The sequence below is a fragment of the Leptodactylus fuscus genome, chromosome 9, assembly GCF_031893055.1.
Source record: "Leptodactylus fuscus isolate aLepFus1 chromosome 9, aLepFus1.hap2, whole genome shotgun sequence".
Taxonomy (NCBI): domain Eukaryota; kingdom Metazoa; phylum Chordata; class Amphibia; order Anura; family Leptodactylidae; genus Leptodactylus; species Leptodactylus fuscus.
In genome coordinates, this window is record NC_134273.1 from 50,117,978 (window position 1) to 50,139,123 (window position 21,146).

The following is a 21,146-nucleotide window of genomic DNA, read 5'->3' on the forward strand; positions in this document are numbered from 1 at the left end:
GTTTCACAGGCAACCTGCTGTTTAGCTCCACCCACCCATAGTGGACTATGAAGTACAGGCAGCAGCAACTCCATTCTGTTACATACAGAGACTGCCTGTCTCTGGCATAATGAACACAATTGTATTAGCTAGCCTGATAATAACTGGGAGAACAGAAGACGTTCAGAAATGAAAGCAGCTCCTCTCCCCTATCTGATAGCAGGGAGGTAGGTCACATGGTGTAGACACAGGAATAGCTAGATACACAGGCTCGCTCCCATGCACTTAGCCACTCCTCCCTCCCCCTGAGAGCAGGCAGATACATCACTTGACTTTTGAGAAGATAAGTCAAGGGCTGTGTCAACAATGAATTGAATAAAGTAAGATAGTGGACAAACAAAGCAGTTTTGCTGAAGCAGTGTATTTCGGAAAAGTCTTACATCCACATTAACAAGCAGTATAGATAGGATCCTTGTGATGGGACAACCCCTTTAATTCCTTAAGAGCCTTGTTAACAGGGAACACCCGCCGTTTTCTTGACTTGAAGCCCCCAAACATATCATACTGAATTGTTTTAAGTTTCACTACCTCTTTAGTGTTCATGATTTTACATAAAACATTCAACAATTCATCCATATCTTCTGAAGCAAAAAATACTTTTTCTTGCTGCCATCATCATGATTAGAGATGAGCGAACAGCACGCACCCATAGAAATGAATGGAAGCATCTGTGACGCCGGCTGGCCGCCGGCAAAGTCAGCGTCACAGATGCTTTCATTCATTTCTATGGGTGCGTGCTGTTCAGATCGGCTGATCCGAACAGTGTTCGCTCATCCGAACAGTGTTCGCTCATCTCTAATCATGATCAAAAGCTGAGAAATCTTCCCCAAGGGACCCTGAGTATGAGCAAAAGGCATTATTATCAGAGTCCGAGGAAACAATAGCTTGGACCCTAGGTTTTTTTCCTGGGAGGCTCAGAACTAGACTGGGGCAGAAAGCTAGAAATGAAGGACTGGACTTCTTCTTTAATTAAAGAGCGCAAGTCATCCAAAAACGTCAGCTTTTCCTCCTTAAGGACTTTTGCCATACATACTGAGCATAGGGCTTTAGAATAGGAGTCAGCCAACTCTTTTCTACAAAGTGGACATTTCCTGGGTCTTTTTGATACACCCTTGCCCCTATGGGAATCTTCAGCCTCCACCAAAAAATGGAGAGATAAGGAAGCCCAAATTAAACTCTGCCCCACTAAAAAATAACTTCGGTACAGAGCAGCTGCTCCAGGTACTCACAGCACCAGAGGAGATAGAAGCAGCCAGGGGATCTGTCACAGACAGCTGTGCTTCAGGGAGCGACATGCTGAAGTATACAGTGATACACCACATACCTCGTAGGTATGCCGCATAGTTCACTCACTGCCCGGCATTTTAAAATTCCCACCTGCGATGACATCACTTCCTTTGCACCTGTGAGTATACCACATGCACCACATCCTGGTATGCCGGTACCCACAAGTAAGCTGTTCCTCCCCTGTGTGCCGGACCGGAGCCAGCACCCTCTCTTCCCCCTGCATTATCCCTAATGGACCACTGGAAGGGTAGCTTATCTACCCGGGGGCAGGCAACAGCGAGACCCCTGTGTCCTTAATGGTCCAGGGAGGTAGCCCTGCGGACTACGACTGAGTACCGGAGGGTGGTAAAAATTTTCTTTTCCCCCTCAGATGGAGGAGAGCCTCTCATCCGAACCCTTTGTAGGGACAGGAAACACTTGTGTATGGTAGTGGGAGTAGTGTATTTCATGAGTCTCTCAGTTCCTGTACCTACAGAGGGTCAACCTCCTTGTGTAGCCGTCATGGTGGATGTCATGGAAACACTGGTTTAAAGTCAGTGATCCAGTACGTGGTGCCTCTACATTTTTAGGGTGTTGCATTGTCTATGTAGAGGCCAACTTTGCCTCTCCTATAGACAACCTTAACATGCCTGGTCTGACAAAGAAACAGCAGGGTTGTGCCTAATGCTAACAGTCACAAAAGGCAGCGCCACCTTCTGGATCTACAGCATACCTAAGCACCTGATTTTACCCTCTCCATTCTAACATCTACCATACCTGTGTATGTTGCTAAACACCTTATGAACCCTGCAATCATTTTCTTTATGTTGAGAGGGACCAAGTAGAATAGAACGTCCAGGGACCCAGAAAACATCATAATGAGAAGACTCCAGACAACCCCTTGTTTGGTATCTGGTAAAAAGCTTGTTGATGGCTTCCAATGAAGCTGATCAGCAGACTTGTGGAAACATGGATCAGTAGCCATTATGAAATCACAAGTTGTTATATTAAACTTTTATTTCAATTAATTTTATACATAAATTCTAAAATAGATATTAAATGTAAGCCATTGAAAGTGTCACGATTAGATCCTAATTTCCTGATCTTATGCACAGTGCTTATTTAGTTTCCCTTGATTTCTATTTTCATAGATGAATATGTTCATACTGATTGTTCTACAGTATATGTAATGTTTGCCAGAACATGATGTACAGTCTGGTGTGACCCATCATCCCTCTCCCAGTCGTTGCTTACCCCTTTTGTATCAGCATATACTGTGAGAAAATAAGAGATTCTCAGATTGTATAGTGAATATTTTGGCCAAATATGTATGCATTTATATATGTTCTATTATATCACAATAAAACACCACAACAAAATAACAGAATAACATGACAAAAGGCAGGACTTGCGTATTAATAAACACTTGGGCCAGAAGAGTGTGAAGAAAAAAAAACATTTAAATATCCTATCTTATAAATCACAGTTTTAGGTGGTTGTAGATCTCTGATGAATTTATGGCCCGATGAGTTTCTTAAGAAAAGCTTCCAATTCACCTTCGTTTTTGATGCCTACAAAATGATCAATAACAGTACCATTTTTCATAGCAAGAACTGTGGGCACGGCACACACCTGTAAAGCACAAAAAGAGAGAAGTAAGCAAGAAGAGCTTTAAAAACATTGCAAAAAATTGTAAGCGAACATAAGTGAGTACGAAAAGAGTGAAAATAGGATCTTTCAACAACAGATCTCACAGTGGTCCAGTCTTCCATCTAGATCACTGTACAAACCATATATATTGAATTCCTTATTTATCCAAACATTTCATGCCCACAGGCAGTTACTTTATCCGCACCAATTGGCAGCTGAGCATAGATTTAAGTTTTGCTAAGTCATTATTATTAATGCAAACTACCCCGTTTTATGGGGAAAAAAAATCAGCAAATTATCAAGAGGCATGTATTATGAATTTAAGCTCTATTCCTGCTACTTAGTTTCATATTCAAGTGCTGTTCCTGATCCCTGAAAAAAGCAGAGCATGTGCTTTTCACCATTCCTTGTTCTTTTCCCTTTGTTTTTCCCTGGTCTTTTGTGGTTGTCTTCTACCCTCGTAACCCCCCCCCCCCTTTTTTTTTCCTGTTGCCTGGTCTATATAAATGATTCTTTCCTATTTGGGGATTGGGCGGTTAGTCTTCCCCCTTCTGTTGTCTCAGTATACTCTACTTTTTGATGGCTTGGAAACAGGGCTCTGTTTTCATGGACCTGATATTTCTATTGAAAGTCAATGGGTTCGTGAAAAAAAAAAAATGACACACACAAGTTGAAACATCTGTGAAAAACAGTCAAGCCGTTTATTAGAAATACAGATCATCAAGAAATAGCCACCTAGTTCCACATATAATATTTAAAAATAAAAAAGGCCTTAACCTAAGTCACGATCATACCAGGAACACAGTAACCAAAAATGAGGAGGATAGTATAATATTACAAGGGAGATCTAAGGAAGCTGGAAGCATGGGCAGAGACTTGGCAAATTAAGTTTAATGTTGAGAAATGTTAGGTTATGCATTTTGTTCTCTGAAATATAATGTATGATTATGTACCTAATATTAAATTACTGAGTAAGACTGCCAATGAAAAAGACTTTGGGATTTTGGTGGACAGTAAGCTTACCTTTAGTGACCAATGCCAGGCAGCTGCTGCCAAGGTAAATAAAATTATGGGATGCATCAAAAGAGGTATAAATTCTCATGACATGAACATAGTTATGGCCTCTATACAAATCACTAGTACTGTCACACAGACTATTGTGCGCAATATTGTTCCCCAGTATACAAAAAGACTTAATTGAACTTGAAAAAGTGCAAAGGGCGACCAAAATTATTAGTGGAATGGGTGGACTGAAGTACAACGATAGATTAACAAACTTGGGGTTATTCAGTTTAGAGAAAAGACATCTACAGGGAGACCTAAGAAGAATGTACATATACATGAAGCAAAACACAAACATTTCTAATGTTCTTTTTACTCCTAGGCCAGTGACAGTGACAAGGGGACATCCTCTACGTCTAGAGGAGAGAAAGTTTCACCAGCAACATAGAAGGGAATTCTTCACAGTAAGAACAGTGAGGCTTTGGAACGGTCTACCCCAGGAAGTGGTGATGGCGGATTCATTGAGCAAGTTCAAAGAGGGTGTGGATGCCCTTCTTGAAGAGAACAATATTATGGGTTATGGAATCTAGATTTTAAGGACACCTTGATCCAGAGATTTATACTGACTGCCAGATTTGAGTCGGGAAGGAATTTTTTTTCGCCTGAGATGGGGCAACTGGCATAAGCCTCATGGGGTTTCTTGCCTTCCTCTGGATTAACACTGTACGGGACTGTAAGGTTATAGGTTGGACTTGATGGACTGTTGTAATCATCCAACCTCATCTATTATGTAACTATATAATTATGTAACCATCTGGCTAAGACTCTCACTGTGCTGAGGACAAAAGCCTCTACTGTTTCTGACATCCACCAAATATGAACAAAATAAAGTACACGAATTAAAGTTTTTAAAAGAAAAAAAAAAAAGTTGATTTTTTGAACTTTCTCCACTGGCAGAAAAGCACATGACCGTGTGCTAACCGGATGTCATTAATGAACGCCATGGGCGGTGTGCGGATGTCACCAGTGTGCTGCCCTTGCACCTGAGCCCCTTTAATTTATTGAATAGGAGTCACAGATGCAGGGCCAGAAAAAAAATCGGACAGGAATGGGACTTGTTCCATATTTTGCAGCCTGAACTGTCAGCCCACACATATGGCTATGTAATTCACGGTCAGGTGTATGGGCCCATAGAAATTAATGAGTCAGTGTGCTATGTGGAAAAAACAGATAGGACACTGAGGAAAGCTCCCCCTGACTGTTCTCGTCCACAGACTATTTACTTGGGGGCATTCCTCACAGCTTAGTGTCATCGCTCAGCACTAAGGAATACAGGACTGTGGATAAGTACTGTGAGGGGGCTTTCCTCACAGCCCAGCTAGATTGCCACAAACTCCCTTTCGACAGTGGGCAGAGATCGGTGCCAAAATTAACAGCACCAATATCTCCAGTCCCAGGGCACTTACAGGGAGTGCACTGTTGGCTTTCTAGTGGTATATAAAACCACATGTGCCTGATGAAAGGTCCTCTTTAAACAAGCTTCAGAATTTTTGTTTCTCTATTTTTTGTTTTATCATCCACTCTTTTTTTGTATTAATGGCATTATTTATATTGTGTGGCTTTATTACAGGGGTGGGCAATTAATTTTCCCATGGGACCACATGAGAAATTGTAACGGTTCTAAAGGGCCATGTGTGTCGTGGCAAATTTAGCTCCACCCACTTCTCTGCTGACTCCACCCATTCTCAATCATTTTTCCATGTGCCCCACAAAGTAAAATCCTCCTGCAGTCACCCTAACATTATACACCCCTATTATAAACGCCCACCACACATGCACATACATTATAACGTTTTCCTCCAAATGTCACACAGTATTAAGTCCCTCTCCTGGTGCCCCAGTATAAACCAGTAGAAACTAGAGGGGACATTAAGCTGGGGGCAACTAGAGGCAAACATGTCCCCCTCCAGCTACCCCCCATGGTTTAATATCCTCTTCCATCTGCCCCCTAGTTTAATGTCCCCCCTACATGTGCATTAAGTTTAACTGCCCCCCTACATCTGCCCCTAGTTCCCCCCTACATCTGCCCCTAGTTTCCCCCTCTTGCTCACACATGCTGTCTCTTCTCTCTTTATCATCCAGCAGCCCCCACAGCTTGCAGGAAGCACACAGTCCCATGTGGCTCCGCCCACTAACGAGTCATAGCCTATCCTGGTGATAGGCTGTGATGACAACATCACAGGTCCTTCAAAAACCTTCTACTATCTATGCGGGCCGGATAGAAGCAGTCAGAGGGCTGGATGTGGCCCGCGGGCCGCACATTGCCCAGGTCTGGTTTATTAGTATTACAGTGATAATTTAAATAGTTTTTATGTTTCCTACATAATGGAGGTTCTATAGTATGGTTAAAATATGACATATGTCAACCTGCATAAATACAGTGCTATTAATCCCTTTTTCTATATCGTTAAAGAGGACCTTTCACCGCTAGAAAGCCAACAATGCGCTGAATTCAGCGCACTGTTGGCTTTCCCATTCTGCGCTCCTGCTGAAGAGCTATCATTGCCATTACTGTAGCTCTTAAGTGTCAGAAGTGCATTTCTGACAGTCTGTCAGGAACGCCCCTCCCCACGATAGCATCTATTGCTCTTTACTGTGAGAGGGGGCGTTCCTTACTGCTCAGCGATGACGCTGAGTGGTGAGGAACGCACCCCCCCTCCCCAGTACTCGTCCTACACAACATGCCCGCTGCCTTGGGGTTATGTTTGACTCAGACCTTACCTTAACCCCCTTATAGCCAATAATTTGCACACTCATGTCATCTCCAGAATACACCCTTTCCTTATCAGAGATACATTAAAGACACTTATTGTTGCTGATTCACTCTTGACTTGACTACTGCAACTCCCTTCTAATCGGTCTTCCCCTTACTAAACTCTCTCCTCTACAATCTATTCGGAATGCAGCGGCCAGGCTCATCTATCAGTCCAGATGCTACAGCGATGCCGCCAGTGTGTCATTCACTACATTGGCTGCCTATTCATTGCAGAACACAATATAAACTTATCATCCTCATCCAGAAGGCTCTCCATAATGCTGCACCTCCATACATTTCCTCCCTCATCTTTGTCTACCGCCCAACCCGTGCTCTCCATTCACTCAATGACCCAAGACTAACATCCTCTATTATCAGAACCTCCCACGCTCATATGCAAGACTTTTCCCGAGTTGGAACAATTCACGAAAAAAACAAACCCTCCTCTGTTCACACATTACCCGACATGATATGATGCCGTTTGAGAATAACACTATATGTCCAAGCACCATCTGTACATTAAAGGACACGACTGGTTATGGCTCATACAGTTTTATGTTTGTGTAATCGCAGCAACCTCTATTACAAAAGTTGTCTGACCACTGTATTAGCAATGCCACCTCCGATACCGCTCCTGCTACCTCATAAATTGTAATCTCTTGCACACAGGACCCCCAGTCTCATTGTGTGAATTGCCCATTTCTTTGTAATGTATCTTTTTGTCTGTACTTGAACCTTAAGTATTAATAAAATGTATTAATTCCTAAAAATTAAGAATAGGTGAACACCAACGGCATTTTTTTATTTTAGTTTTTGACTCCTCCCCCCCCCCCTTCCTTCCCTGAAACCCCATAACTCTTATTTCTCCGCTCTCAGAGCCGTATGAGGTCTTAATATTTGCCGGACAAATTTTTCTTCATGATACAACCATTAATTATTCTGTACAATATACTGGGAAGCTGGAAAAAAAAAGTCAGAATGGGGTGGATTTGAAGAAAAACTGTATTTGTGCGATTTTCTTACGGGTTTTTACAGCGTTCTGGGATAATTCCAGGGATACCTAATTTATGTGGTTTTATTTACATTTTAACCCCTTAAAAATACAATACTGTGCGGGGGCTGGGTGTACTTTTTAGTTATATTACTTTGGGGAATTGTTATTGCTTTGATCACTTTTTATTAAAATTTTTATCAGCGGCAAAACAGTGAAAAAACGGCGGTTTGGCACTTTTGACTTTTGTCCCCACTACAGCGTTTACCGTTTAAAAATATTTTTATAGATTTGTAGAGCGGGCGTTTTTGGACAGAGAGATACCTAATGTGTACGTGTTTCACAGTAAGTATTTTTATATGTGTTCTAGGGAAAGGGGGTGATTTGAATTTTTAATATTTTATTTTGCAAAATGCATTGCAAAAAATCATAACTGCAGACAGGCCAGGAAACCTTTACAAGACTCATGGCTGTCATGCCAAAGTGACGATAACCGGCAAAATGAAGGCGCCCACGCACCACTGGGAAAATGGTGCTTCGGTCAGCGTTGACTGAGGCGCTAAAAGGGTTAATGCATGCGATCAATGCGGGGCATTAGCGCATGGTGGCTGATGTATGAAATAGATACTAGGCGGCTATGGCGGCCGCCATAGTTAAACACCCAGCATCCACCGTACTAGTACGGCTGATGTTGGGAAGGGATTAAGTACTCATACGTGTAATCCATCTGGAATGGAGTCTTGTTCATGTTTATTTTTTGCACCTTGGCTTGACCAGTTCTAGCTTTATCCAGTTTAGTATATTGGTTGATGTAGTACCGGCATTGGTGACGCTTACATCAACTACCCCCTGTTCTTCTGTACATAAAAAGCTAAAGAAGCCATTTAGTAGCTATACTTTTTCTTGATCTCCAGTGACCAACTCTCCATTACAATTATTTAGAGGACCTACTTGTACTGTCCTTGTCCTTTTTTTGTGTTTATATATTTAAAGAATTTTTTTTGGGGGGGTTAGTTTTCTTTCCATAGCCACCTGCCTTTTACTATGTATTTTAGCTGATTTTATTACCCTTTTACAAATTTTATTAAGCACTGCAATTCTGAAAGGTTACAGCTGAACCCTTGGATTTATAGGTTTTTAAATGCCCATTTTTTATGGTTTATTGCTCTTTAAACTAAAGTTGTAAGCCAGCGAGTGCTAATTTAAGACGTTTATACTTGTTCAATGCAGATTTAAACCGCTTAACCTCTGTATCACTATCTGACAATAGCGGTTCCCAGTCTATTCCCTGAAATGCAGCTCTTAACCTGGAAAAATTGGCTTTTCAAAATGAAGGGATTTTGCCCTCCCAATCTTTTTTTTTTTTTTGGTTACAATTTAAAATGAAATTTAATATTATATTACTAGCTGGTACCCGCGACTTCGTCTGCGGTGATTGTAGCAGTGGGTATATACAGGCGCGGGTAAGGTTTTCGTACTGTGTATAAGGGATGGGATATGAAATGTAAGTTTGTATCTTGTTTTTGCTGGAATTCAGAGAATACGTGAGACTTTTGTGTTGGATGTAATTTGTATTTGAGCTGCTATATATACGGTGTCGTGAGAAACTTTACATAGTGACTTTGGGACAGAAGTTTTAAGTTAACCCTTTCCCGCCGATGGCATTTTTTGATTTGACTCCCCTCCTTCCAAACCTCATAACTTTTTTATTTCTCCGCTCCCAGAGCCATATGAGGTCTTAATTTTTCCTGGGACAAATTTTTCTTCATGATGCCGCCATTATTTATTCTATATAATGTACTGGGAAGCAGGGAAAAAATTCAGAATGGGGTGGATTTGAAGAAAAAATGCATTTCTGCGATTTTCTTATGGGATTTGGTTTTACGGCGTTCACTGTGCAACCAAAATGACATGTCCCCTGTATTCTGTGTTTTGTTACGATTCCGGGGATACCAAATTTATATGGTTTCATTTACATTTTGACCCCTTAAAAAAAATCCAAAACTGTGTTAAAAATTTTTTTTTTTTTGAAAAGTCGCCATATTCCGACAGCCGTAACTTTTTTATACGTGCGTGTACGGGGATGTATAGGGCGTCTTTTTTTGCGGGGCCGGGTGTACTTTGTAGTTCTACCATTTTCGGGAAATGTTATTGCTTTGATCACTTTTTATTCAAATTTTTATCAGAATCAAAACAGTGAAAAAATGGCAGTTTGGCACTTTTGACCATTTTTCCTGCTACGGCGTTTACCGTACAGGAAAAATATTTGTATAGCTTTGTAGAGGGGGCGATTTCGGACGTGGGGATACCTAACATGTATGTGTTTCACGGTATTTAACTACTTTTATATGTGTTCTAGGGAAAGGGGGGTGATCTGAATTTTTAATCCTTTTTAATTTTTTTTTATATTTTTTTTACTTTTTTTAAAAAAATTTTTTTGCATGTATTAGACCTCCTAGGGGTATTGACATGGGTGGGCGGTGTCACGGATTGTCAGAGCGGTGGGGGTCGGCAAACATGGCTGCTCCAGAGCGTTAAAGAGCGCCTCCTGGAGAATCGTTAAGGTGAGGGGCAAAGTGGTAAAGTATATGTATATGAGATTGTGTGGGGTTAGGGGTGAGGCTGTAGAGGGTAATAGGAATTTTGTGGCTTGCTATGGTCCAAAGTGTGTGAGATTGCAGAGATGGTGGTGTGAGTTTGGGTTTTGTGGGGGTCCTGGCACAAACGTATGTGCGTTATTGTGACGAAAAGTAGCCTATTGCGCAATCGGGTGTATTAACTATGTTTGTGGAAAATTTCAGCCAAATCGGTGGAGCGGGTTTTGCGTGATTGAGGAACAAACATCCGAACATCCAAAACTCACAAACCCACAAACTTTCACATTTATAATATTAATAGGATGGTCACCATCACCAAGGTTTTCACCAACATTGACATTTCCAACAAGTCCTGTATTATCAGAGATTATCAGATCCAATAGAGCATCCCCTCTAGTTGTATCTTCTACAAGATGGACCATAAAATTGTCCTGAAATAAAGTCACAGAGTTGGTTACTCAATTAGATTTGTGATCACTGAGGGAGTAACATAAAACATAACTTTTAATAAATATAAGCCAAAAGGACAACACTTTAAAATAGTCCACTAGATATATTGCTAACCATATATATCATCACAGATTAATTAGTAGGGCTAAGTTTTATGTCCAAGCTCTCCCTGTAGCGCTCATATGGGGAAATCCCTCAGCTACTCTACCGGAGGGATTCCAATTGCTAATTAGATTAGTCACATAATACTGTGACAATCTAGTCTACCAAAGAATTGAATATCGCAAATGGGAATGTAACCGGAAGTGAGTGGGCGGGATATCATACCCTCATAGTTAGCAATATATGGTTATGGTTAGCAATATATCTAGTGGACTATTTTAAAGTGTTGTCCTTTTAGCTAATATTTATTAAAAGTTATGTTTTAGGTTACTCCCTCAGTGATGACACATAAAATTGTCCTGAAACAAGTTGATGAATTTACTCCCCTTTACAGACGATGCAATACCATGACCCCAGTCAATATCCAAATAGTTAAAGATCTCTCATCAAAACCACCATACCCACCTGCAGCGCCCACTCAATTTCCTTCTACAACTGACTTTCTAACTCCTCAGTTATGTTAGGCGGTCTATAGATTATACCAAAAAAGTATTTTATCAGTGGTCACATGCTTATGCAATTCCACCCACAAGGATTTACATCCTTCACATTAAGCGCAAACAAACATCTTTTCAATGGAAGGCAGATAGAGCAGGTTTTTAATTTTTTTTTTGTTCCCTGCTAGTATGTTTTTGTTTTTTTTTACTGCCCCCAGCAAAATTAAACTTTAAAAGTTTAGCCTCGACAACCCCTTTATATTCATGTTTTCTTACAAGGGGTATAGATTGCAGTGGCCTAAAGAAAAAGCTTTTACATGGGTAAAACATACCTGATACTCAAGGGCAAGATCAGTATGTTCATCAATGTCAACTTTGGCCATCTGAACTTTCCCTTGTTGTTTAGCAACCATCTTTTCCAATCGGGGTCCCAAAATCTTGCATGGACCACACCATCTGAGAAATTACAGAAAACAAATATTCCACTTCAACAATGTTTAATAGATAGGGCATATTGTCAGCATTTATATTACCAACCCATTTACTAGCCAAGTAAAACCTTACTTGTTGCTTTAAGAATAGACATAATGTTACTTGTATTTGTGTAGGTTAGAGGACTGGTTATAAGAGTCATTAACGTCCTACAGTTGTGAAGGAACCCTGCTCAGGGTTTAAGCAAAATGTATTACAGTTTACCCTAAGAAGGATATATTCATGGAGACTACAGGGATAGCAGTCACATTAAACGGAGCTGCGATGGCTAGAGAATGAATAAAATAAGAATGACATGTCTGTAGCCCTCCTTACTTTTTTTATTCATATTATTTAACAGAAGTCATCACTGTACTTTTATACTGAAGTTTTTTTTTTTTTCCCCTACATTTATCTTTCTTGTTCACTTTAACATCACTGCCCACTGTTCGGGGATTCTGTCCCCTCAGTTTGAGAGATGTGGAGAGAAAAGTCCTGCCAGCAAAACTTTTCTCTGCATTTTTCTCCGCATTTTTGTGGTGGAAACCCAGCAAACCGCATTATAGTCTATAAGGTCTGCGGGTTTCCACGGGTAACCGCTTTTAAGTAGGGATAACCACTTTTTAAACAGATTAAGCTTCTGTTTCTCAGGTCCTTAAGTAATATAAGCACGTTACATGCCAGTCACATGTTTCCTAATATAGATAAACAAACATAAAAGGGCCTTTAACATACCATGAATTTTCTGCCTTTTTTGGCATTTTTTAGTCCACTGAAACTCCCTTCAAACTGTACTACTTCACTTTCCTCACCTTAACCCTCTACACCATGCTATTATGTTGCACTGAGCATGTAGTTCATTCCTAGTGTAGTATTTGTACGGCACAGAGCAGAAGACACAGGAGTAGCTGCAAAGTCAGAAAAGCTTAAAGCCCTATGATCATCCCTCTAATTCACTTCCCCGGTCACCACCATTGAGATTTGCAGGGTCTGAATGGGATGGCAAACTAGAGGCCAATTAATGGTCTCATTGCTGTCTTCCCCTATCTCACATAGAGAAGCTATGTACCATGTACTGCAATACAGAAATGTACAGTGGATCAAGAGATCTCAGGTTCAAGACCCTTTGTAGGACAGTTAAATGTTTGCTTTTTTTTTTTCATATACTTTTAAGATAAAATAATCCTTTAATAATCCTGGCAGTATGTCAGATGGCTCCATCAACAAACTCAAGGGTATCCCTCATATCTGCAATGTCAGCCTTAGGCCTCCTGAGAGCCTACATTCCCTTAGTAACATGGGCAAAGACACACAAGGATTTTGCAAATGGACATCCTGAAAAAATGGGACAGACTGATTCTCTTCCAGGACAATTCAATTTCCATCTTGGTGGTCCAAGGGAAAGAACCCGTGTGGGGGACAGAGTTCAGTGGTCCCTCAAGGACCATTCTGGAGACCTTGGTTACCAGCTTGTGGGGTTAGAGAGGTCATGTGTAGGATCTTTATATTCAGTGGCAGTGGTCTCAGACAGAGATGTGCCTATTCTCACATGCAAAAGAATTATTAGCTGTACAGAAAGTTCTCCAGGCATTCCTTCCACAGCTTGTGGGAAGAAATATAAAGCCGGATTCACACATGGTTTTATGGTCCCGATTTTGATGCGGAATCCGCGTCAAAATCTGGCTCAAAAAACTGCCTCCCATTGACTTCAATAGGTTCCTTTTTCCACGAGCAGTTTGTGCTTGCTCGCGGAAAAAAAAAGCGACCTGCCTTTTCCTGACATGGATTCAGTAGCTGATTCAGCTGCAGTACGACACTCCCTTCCGACTAGGCCCATTCATTTAAGCCTAACTCGGAGCGACTGGATGCCGAAAAACTGTGTGCACTGCACCGGCATCCAGTCATGGCTAGCCGTGGGAGTGGTTTTTTGGAGCGGATTTTGCACGTCAAAATCTGCTTCAATAAACCCTGTGTGAACCCAGTCTAAGTGTTTTCTCAAGACAATATGGGAACAGTGGCCTACATAAAGAGAGGGGGAGGTACTGGATCCTGCATCCTTCTCTATAACTCAGAGTTGTTCAAATAGAAGAGAGTCTCATCTCTCACAGCAACAAAAAGATAGACAACTGCTTGTACAGCACCATTATATTCCGCAGCGCTTTTACAGACATGGTCAATCACTGTCCTATTTAGGACTCACAATCTACATTTCCTTATCAGTGGAAACTCACGTAAACAAGGGGAGAACATCCAACATCCAAACTTCTTGCACATGTTCTTGGCAGGCTTTGAACCTAGGACTCCAACGCTGCAGTGCTAACCACTGAGCTGCTACTTGAGCAGGCTCAAAGAGGATCAGCAGAAATTGTGTCTCAACGAGACTATCTTCCAAAAAATCATGACGTTGTGGGAGAAGACAGAGAGACTTATTCATGATTTGGACCAATAGAAAGACTTGCAAGTTTCACATGTGATAATGTCACATGTCCCACCAAAAAAACAATGGAAAAGGTGCCGTTTATGGGGTTTTTTTTTTGGTTTTTTTTTAATACTTTACAGTATTTTTTTTTTACTTGTATTCAATCTTATACTAATAAAAGATGTACACAAAATTTTTAATAATAAATATGATAACTTGTCTAGAGCCGCCTATAATAAAAAAGGTACTCCAAAAAAACTGGGGGGAAAAAAAAGACAAAGTAGGTACCAAATAACGGAGGTGTGATGTAAATATCTCAATCTCCTTTATTGAATAATATGCAGCAAATCCTCCAAAGTACCATGATTCCATCTGCAGTAAAGGAATAATTGTGCCTCCACTATATGGAAGAATACATGAATGGGGCAACCCAAGGATACTAATCACACACACTGGCTAGTGGGCCTGTAAAAGACCAACCTGAGATAGCTCACTAACCACTAAAGCAGGGTTCACACTAGCGTCGGTGTCCAATGCTAATGTCCGTGCAAAATCTTGCGCGGACATATGCATGGAACACTAGCTATGTCCGTTAAATTTTGCATTATTTTAAATGGCACATCACGTGTGTCCTTTACTGTCCGTGTCTATCCTTCAGGGTCCGTTCACAAAGATGTCCGATTTTTCAAGCAGACAGCTAAATCCTACATGATGTTCCATTTAAAATAATGCAAAATGTAACGGACAGAGCTAGTGTCTGATGGTAATGTCCGTGCAATTTTGCACGGACATTAGCTGTCGGACACCGACGCTAGTGTGAACGCCCCCTAACTTAGGAGCTTAAATTACACTCCCATAGGTAGCTAACTACTGCCAAATAAAACAAACATACATTTAAACTGACATACTGTACATAATAAACTCCATAACCCAGCTGACGCGTTTCTACTGGTGAAAGCCAGCTCAGAGGCAAGAGACGTAGGGCCCCAGCAGAGCATATATAGCTAGCATGAGGTCTGCAAATAAAACAGAGATTAGTTTTCCGCCATCTTGGTCTGAATACTCCATTTTGTTCTATATCCTCCATTATATTAGAAGATGTAGTCGTATCTAATACTCTCCTTGAAAGAAATTGATATTCTGTTATTTTGTTCGGAATGTTCCTAAGTATATCATGTCCTATAACGAGACGCAATGTCCACAAGATATGAATCAGTCTAAACAGTTCTAATAGATCAAGGACATACCATCCATTTTAGTGGTCTGTTCAAACACTTTCATAAGACTAAAATGGTGGACAAAGACAATCATGGAATAGGAATGCACGTATTTATCATTTGTAAACGCACATGCTGTACTCTGACCAATGATAATTCATATTTCTATGTGATGTAGTTTGTTATGCCTAAATTAGCACAAAGTCATTATTCCTCTATATAAGCTAATAACATGTAATAAACTATAGAACACTTTTGATATACAGCATCTGAGTATGCCTGTCTGTGTTCTCCGAGCCCGTTAAAATTATCTTTCTTTAATTTTTAACCGACGGCATGCATTCCCTGGGGTGTTCCCCCAACAGCATTCTCTAACTGGCCATGATAACTGGCCGTAAATGTCACCAAACGGAACCTGTGACTATAAACATACCCTTACATCAACTATTAGTTGTATAGTGATATAGGGCCCTTCAGCAAGTAGTAATCGTACAAGACGCTGGCTCATGCCATAAAATTTTCTCAGTTTGCAGCAACAGGCACCTGTCCCTAATGTAACAGTACAGAGAATGAAGCAGTTAGGTTTATAAATGACATGAGAATATGTTAAACATATCCAAAGGTTAAGGATTCATTGTTTCTCTCATTTCACTTTCAGATATCAACATGCAAGGTTAGCTTTAACTTACTGCGCATGGAAATCCACAATCATGGGTGTTTCACTTCCAACAACTCGATCCTGAAAGTCATCTTTATTCTGAACATTGAATGTCACTCCACAGGTATGTGATACATGAATTTTACGAACAGTTGTAAGCACAGATTTTGCTGAGGTCGTAGGGAGTAACCCATGTGTATGTGTGCACTGTGATAAAATGTTCGGAACTGCTCGCATTGGTCCTGTTAGACTGCTGCCATAGAAAGAGTATATTCGTCTCAATGTAAACCTCTGTGCCATCTGGAAAGAGAAATGAAAAGTCAACCAGTGATATAGCCACTTTTTGGGGATCATGTGTTTTTTTTCTTATCTGTTATTTTAACATTATAGTGAGGTGGACTAGCCATATACTTTACTGGAAAGATTCCCAGCAGTCTGTTCCATTTGATCATACATTGGGCCATCTGTCCTGCCTTCTAACCCCATGCTATTATTAATACCTTCTCCAGGCTTCTATGAAGCGTTCAGCCAGGATATTAGGATCTTAATAGTGATCAGAAAGCTGACCTTGCAGAATTATACACCGTCAGGGCAGGTTCACACCTGTGCCCGGTCTTCGCTTTGCAGGTTTCCGCCTTTTGCGTGAGAAACTGGACAGGAGACGGAAACCGGCAGTCAGATTACAAACCCATTCATCTGAATGGGTTTGCAAAGTGTCCACCCGTGAGCGTCTTCTGGTCTCCGCAGCGAAACAGTTTTTTTTTTTTTTTTTTTTAACCAGACACAAAGTCGGACATGCAGGACTTTGTGTCTGGTTAAAATAAAACGCTGTGGAGACCAAAAGACGCTCACGGGTGGATACTGACTACCAGGTTTCCAGTTCCTGTCGGCAGAAGACGGAAACCCACAAAGTGAAGACCAAGCGCAGATGTGAACCCATCCTTAGAAAACCGACAGTGTGCTAAATTCAGCACATTGATGGCTCTCTCAGCGCAGGAGATATCAGTGCCATTAATTTCGACACAAACATCTCCCCTCTGTCAGAAGGGTGGGCTCAGTGTCATTGTTGGGCTGTGAAGCATGCCCCACTGACAGTACAAATCTATTGAAAAGTACAGTTGGGATGTTAGAAGGCTTACAATTGTAACAGCTTTACAACAAAATTTCTCAAACTAATTAGGGACGACTTCAGTTCTGATGGGGATTATAAAGGCCTATATATGAGAAACTTCTTATAAGTCACCCCATTTTCAAAACTGCACTCTTCAAATAATTCAAAACAGTATTTGGGAAGTTTATTAAACCTTTAAGCATTTCACAGGAATTAAAACAATATGGAGGTGAAATTTAGACATTTAATTTTTGTTTTTCAATAATACATTAATTTAGCCCTAAAATTAACACATTTACAAAGGGTTAACGGAAGAAATGCAAAGAACAGTTTGTTATGCAGTTTCTCACAAACACAGAAATACCCCACACGTGGGGGGTAGAGATGAGCGAGTAGTATTCGAACGAATACGACTATACCACGCGGGAAAATTCCATTGAATTCAATGCAAAAACCTCCTCGTGCTCCTCGTCCTGCTACTTCCAGAACTTGGAGGATCCAATGTATCGAACTTTGGTTTCCATGGAAACGAGAACAACATTCCTGTTTTTTCCCCATAGACTATAATGTTATTCGATATTCGATCAAATACTACTCGCTCATCTCTAGTGGGGGGTAAAGTGATATCTGGGCGAACGGCAGTGCGCTGGAGGAAAGGAACAACGCTGGGTGTTTGAAAAGCAGATTTTGCTGGAATAGTTTTCAGGTGCCATGTCTCATTTGCAGAGCCCCTAGCTTACCAATACAATGGATACTCCCTAAAAGGGATCCCATTTTGGGAACTACAAAATACCCACCTCAAATTGCTCTTCATTTTCTTTTTATCCTGTGGTGAAATGCTGAATCAAAGCTTGGGCCTAGTCAGTGTGCAGTCTACCCCCTTGACTCTATGGCTGAATTGGCCTCTGAATCTACAGCAAGCAGGACACATTTTTTTCAGCATCCTGATCAGAGTCAGGACAGAATTTGTTGCTGATCTTGGAGCGAAATACACCTTATAAGCACTAATCACCTCCACCAATCCCATACTGTACCAAGGTTGTCCAAGACTCCTGCTCTTTTCCTCTTGTATAATATCAAAGAGCAGTGGGGACCAGGCAGCACGGAACTATAAGGCTGGGTTCACACAGGGTTTTTTTGGTCAGGATTTTGAGGCGGAATTCACGTCAAAATCCTGACCAAAAAAAACACCTCCCATTGAAATCAATGGGAGTCGGTCATTTCCTTTTTCCGCGAGCGTTTTTTTTTCTAGTCGTGAAACAAGAAGCGACCTGCCGTTTTTTCAGGTGGATTCCGCAACTGATTCAGCTGCGGATGTCCGCCTCGCAACACTCCCTTGGGACTAGGCCCATTAATTTGGGCCTAATCCAGAGCGGAATGCCACAACTATCGGAATCTGCAACAGTCGCGGCAGGCGGCACTTTTTGGACCGGATTGTGACGCAGCCTCCCGCACATGTCCGCATGGCACTTTTTACCACAAAGTGGGCATAGGATTTGCTAGAATCTCATCCACTTTGCCTGTACCTTAAAACGACGCGATTTTTCCAGCGGTGTTTCCGACCCCATGGGGCCCCAGCCTAACATTGTAGGTGGTGGGGGAGGAGTTAAATCAGCAGAAGTGGACAGCACAGTTATTTTTTTCTTGCTACTATTGACCAATATTTGAGGACTTTTCTGGAACTCTAAAACTGATTACTTACAATAGATAATCAATTTCAGATGGGTGTAAATCCAACTCTCCTACCATAGTGCTGTTTTACGGCTACAGTATTTGACCAAGAACTGAAGCTTCTTTACTGCTTATTAAACACAATACTATACATTGTGTAGTGTCTGTGCTTGGTATTGCAACTTAACCCCCTTCACTTGAACGGGACCGACTTGCAACACGTCATAAGAAGCAAAAGAGCTTGATGTTTGACCACTACCCATCTGATACTGATAACCAAGAAACACCCATATCAAGTTCACAGCTGGTTGGTTGTGGCAGAATTGCTGGTGGCTGTATATATTGCAGCAGTGTACTGGATGGGATTCAAACAAATCCCATTTACACTGTAGAAAAAACCTATAGAACCAAGTACAATGCGGGTTCTCAACCCACAAATTACTGCTGCAAGAACAGCCATAGCCATGGTTTTCAACTTCTGCAGTCCATTTTGACCGTTTTTTGATGCAGCTGCAGACATCCCACAGCAAATTCGTTCAGCGGACACTAGCCTAATACCTAATAAAAGTTTTCTCTGGAAAATCCCCTGAAGGCTAAGACCCCATCTAGTGAGTCACTGCCAAAAAATGCTGTATTTTGACGTGTAAAATGGCCGCTTACAATACTGTGAAAGCAGCCAGTATTGGCTGTGGGCATGTGCAGTCTGCTCTGCCCAAGGCCTAGAAGTTACAAGCCATCGCCGGAAGAAGAGGCTGAAGATGACGCTGCTGAAGAAGAGGAGGCTGCGCTGGAGAGAGTTCTCTCGCAGCATTGGGGCCGCCCCCAGTGCTGTCTGAGCGCTGGGACCCGCTTCAGTGCTGCGAAAGAACTCATTTACATACCGACGAGAACCGGGATCGTAGGCGAACGGCAGTGCGGAGAAGACGACGAAAGGTAGGAGACGAATAGCCTTTCTTAAGGTTATTCTGCCGTGGTACCTACAAAAAATTGTGTCTGACTGATGGGATCCCTCTAAAGAGATAAAAGTCCCCATTCTCTTGATCAGTAGTAGTGTTGGCGGAATCCCCGTTTAAGATGATGCTTAATTTTAATTGTTTTTATGGATCCCGATGACTTTCAAGCACGCAATACGACAACCCCCCCCCCCCTTTATGTAACATCCTGATGGTACGGTTTTAAAATTGTGTAAACAACGCAGTGAAAAGGAAAACGTGAGTTCGGCCTAACGAAGAAGTTAACTCCTTTATTGTAGCGAAATTCCTGTAAGGACGATGACGAGGAGCTTTAATTACTGGAGCACACGTGAAAGAGCAAAAGCTGCAGCCGAACGCATAAGGTTACATTGATCATGTGCAAAGGAATAAAAGTTGTCCAAAACACTTGGGATGATAGGTTTCACTGTGACGCTCCCGGCCCATTGTACGTACGCACAATTCAGCGGAGACTTCCAGCAAACACCTTAAAACCCTCTCAACTCACACCCGCTCACCTTGACAGCCGTCACCTCCGAGTAGAGGCGAGAATGGAGGCTCGTGTCTAGTATGGAGTTGCTGCTAGTAGGTATGATGTCACAGGAAGGGGCGGATCATCTCGGAGGAGGGGCGGGGTCTCTTGTATTGCAGTTGTGTGTTCTATCGAGGTAAAGGCAGCAGAGCGCCCACAGCTACTGATCGCTATAGTGTAGGATTTCATGATAAACAGGTGGAAAGGAAGGGATGTTTACATGGAACTGTATGATACAAGGCCAAAAGGGAAAGGCGGGAAACTTTTACATGGGACTGTGTGACGGAAGGGTCAAAGGTGAGAGGTGAAATGGTTTTACATTGGACTGTTGTGACAGAACATCTAAACTAAAGAAGAGAGGAGTGATGCTTTTACCTGGGACAGTATAATGGAATGCCCAGTGTAGAGAGGAGTGATGCCGTTATGTGAGACTGCATAGGGCCAAGGGGAGAAGATTAATGCTTTTTACAAGGGACTGCATGATGGCAGGACCAAAGTGTATGATGCTTTTACTTGGGACTGTGTGGTGGTAAGCCTAGTGGAGAGACTGCGTGATGGAGGGAGAGGAGTGATATTTTTGTATGGGACTGTGATGGACATGGCAGTGGAGAGAGGAGTGACACTTTTACATTGGTCTCCATAATGGAAAGGGCAGCGGGGAGAATGGAAGTTTTCTGTATAGGACTG

The 21,146-nt window shown here is 41.7% G+C and overlaps 1 protein-coding gene across 1 annotated transcript; it reads right to left on the reverse strand.

Annotated features, from left to right (window-relative positions):
• Window positions 1-445: 445 nt before the first annotated feature.
• On the reverse strand, window positions 446-20,522 carry TXN2 (thioredoxin 2). Its single transcript, XM_075287352.1, has 4 exons — window positions 20,446-20,522; window positions 16,206-16,474; window positions 11,742-11,865; window positions 446-2,937 (listed from the first exon to the last, which is right to left on the reverse strand). Exons 2-4 carry the CDS (start codon window positions 16,472-16,474, stop codon window positions 2,821-2,823), a joined length of 510 nt encoding a protein of 169 aa, XP_075143453.1. The 5' UTR covers window positions 20,446-20,522; the 3' UTR covers window positions 446-2,820.
• Window positions 20,523-21,146: the final 624 nt, after the last annotated feature.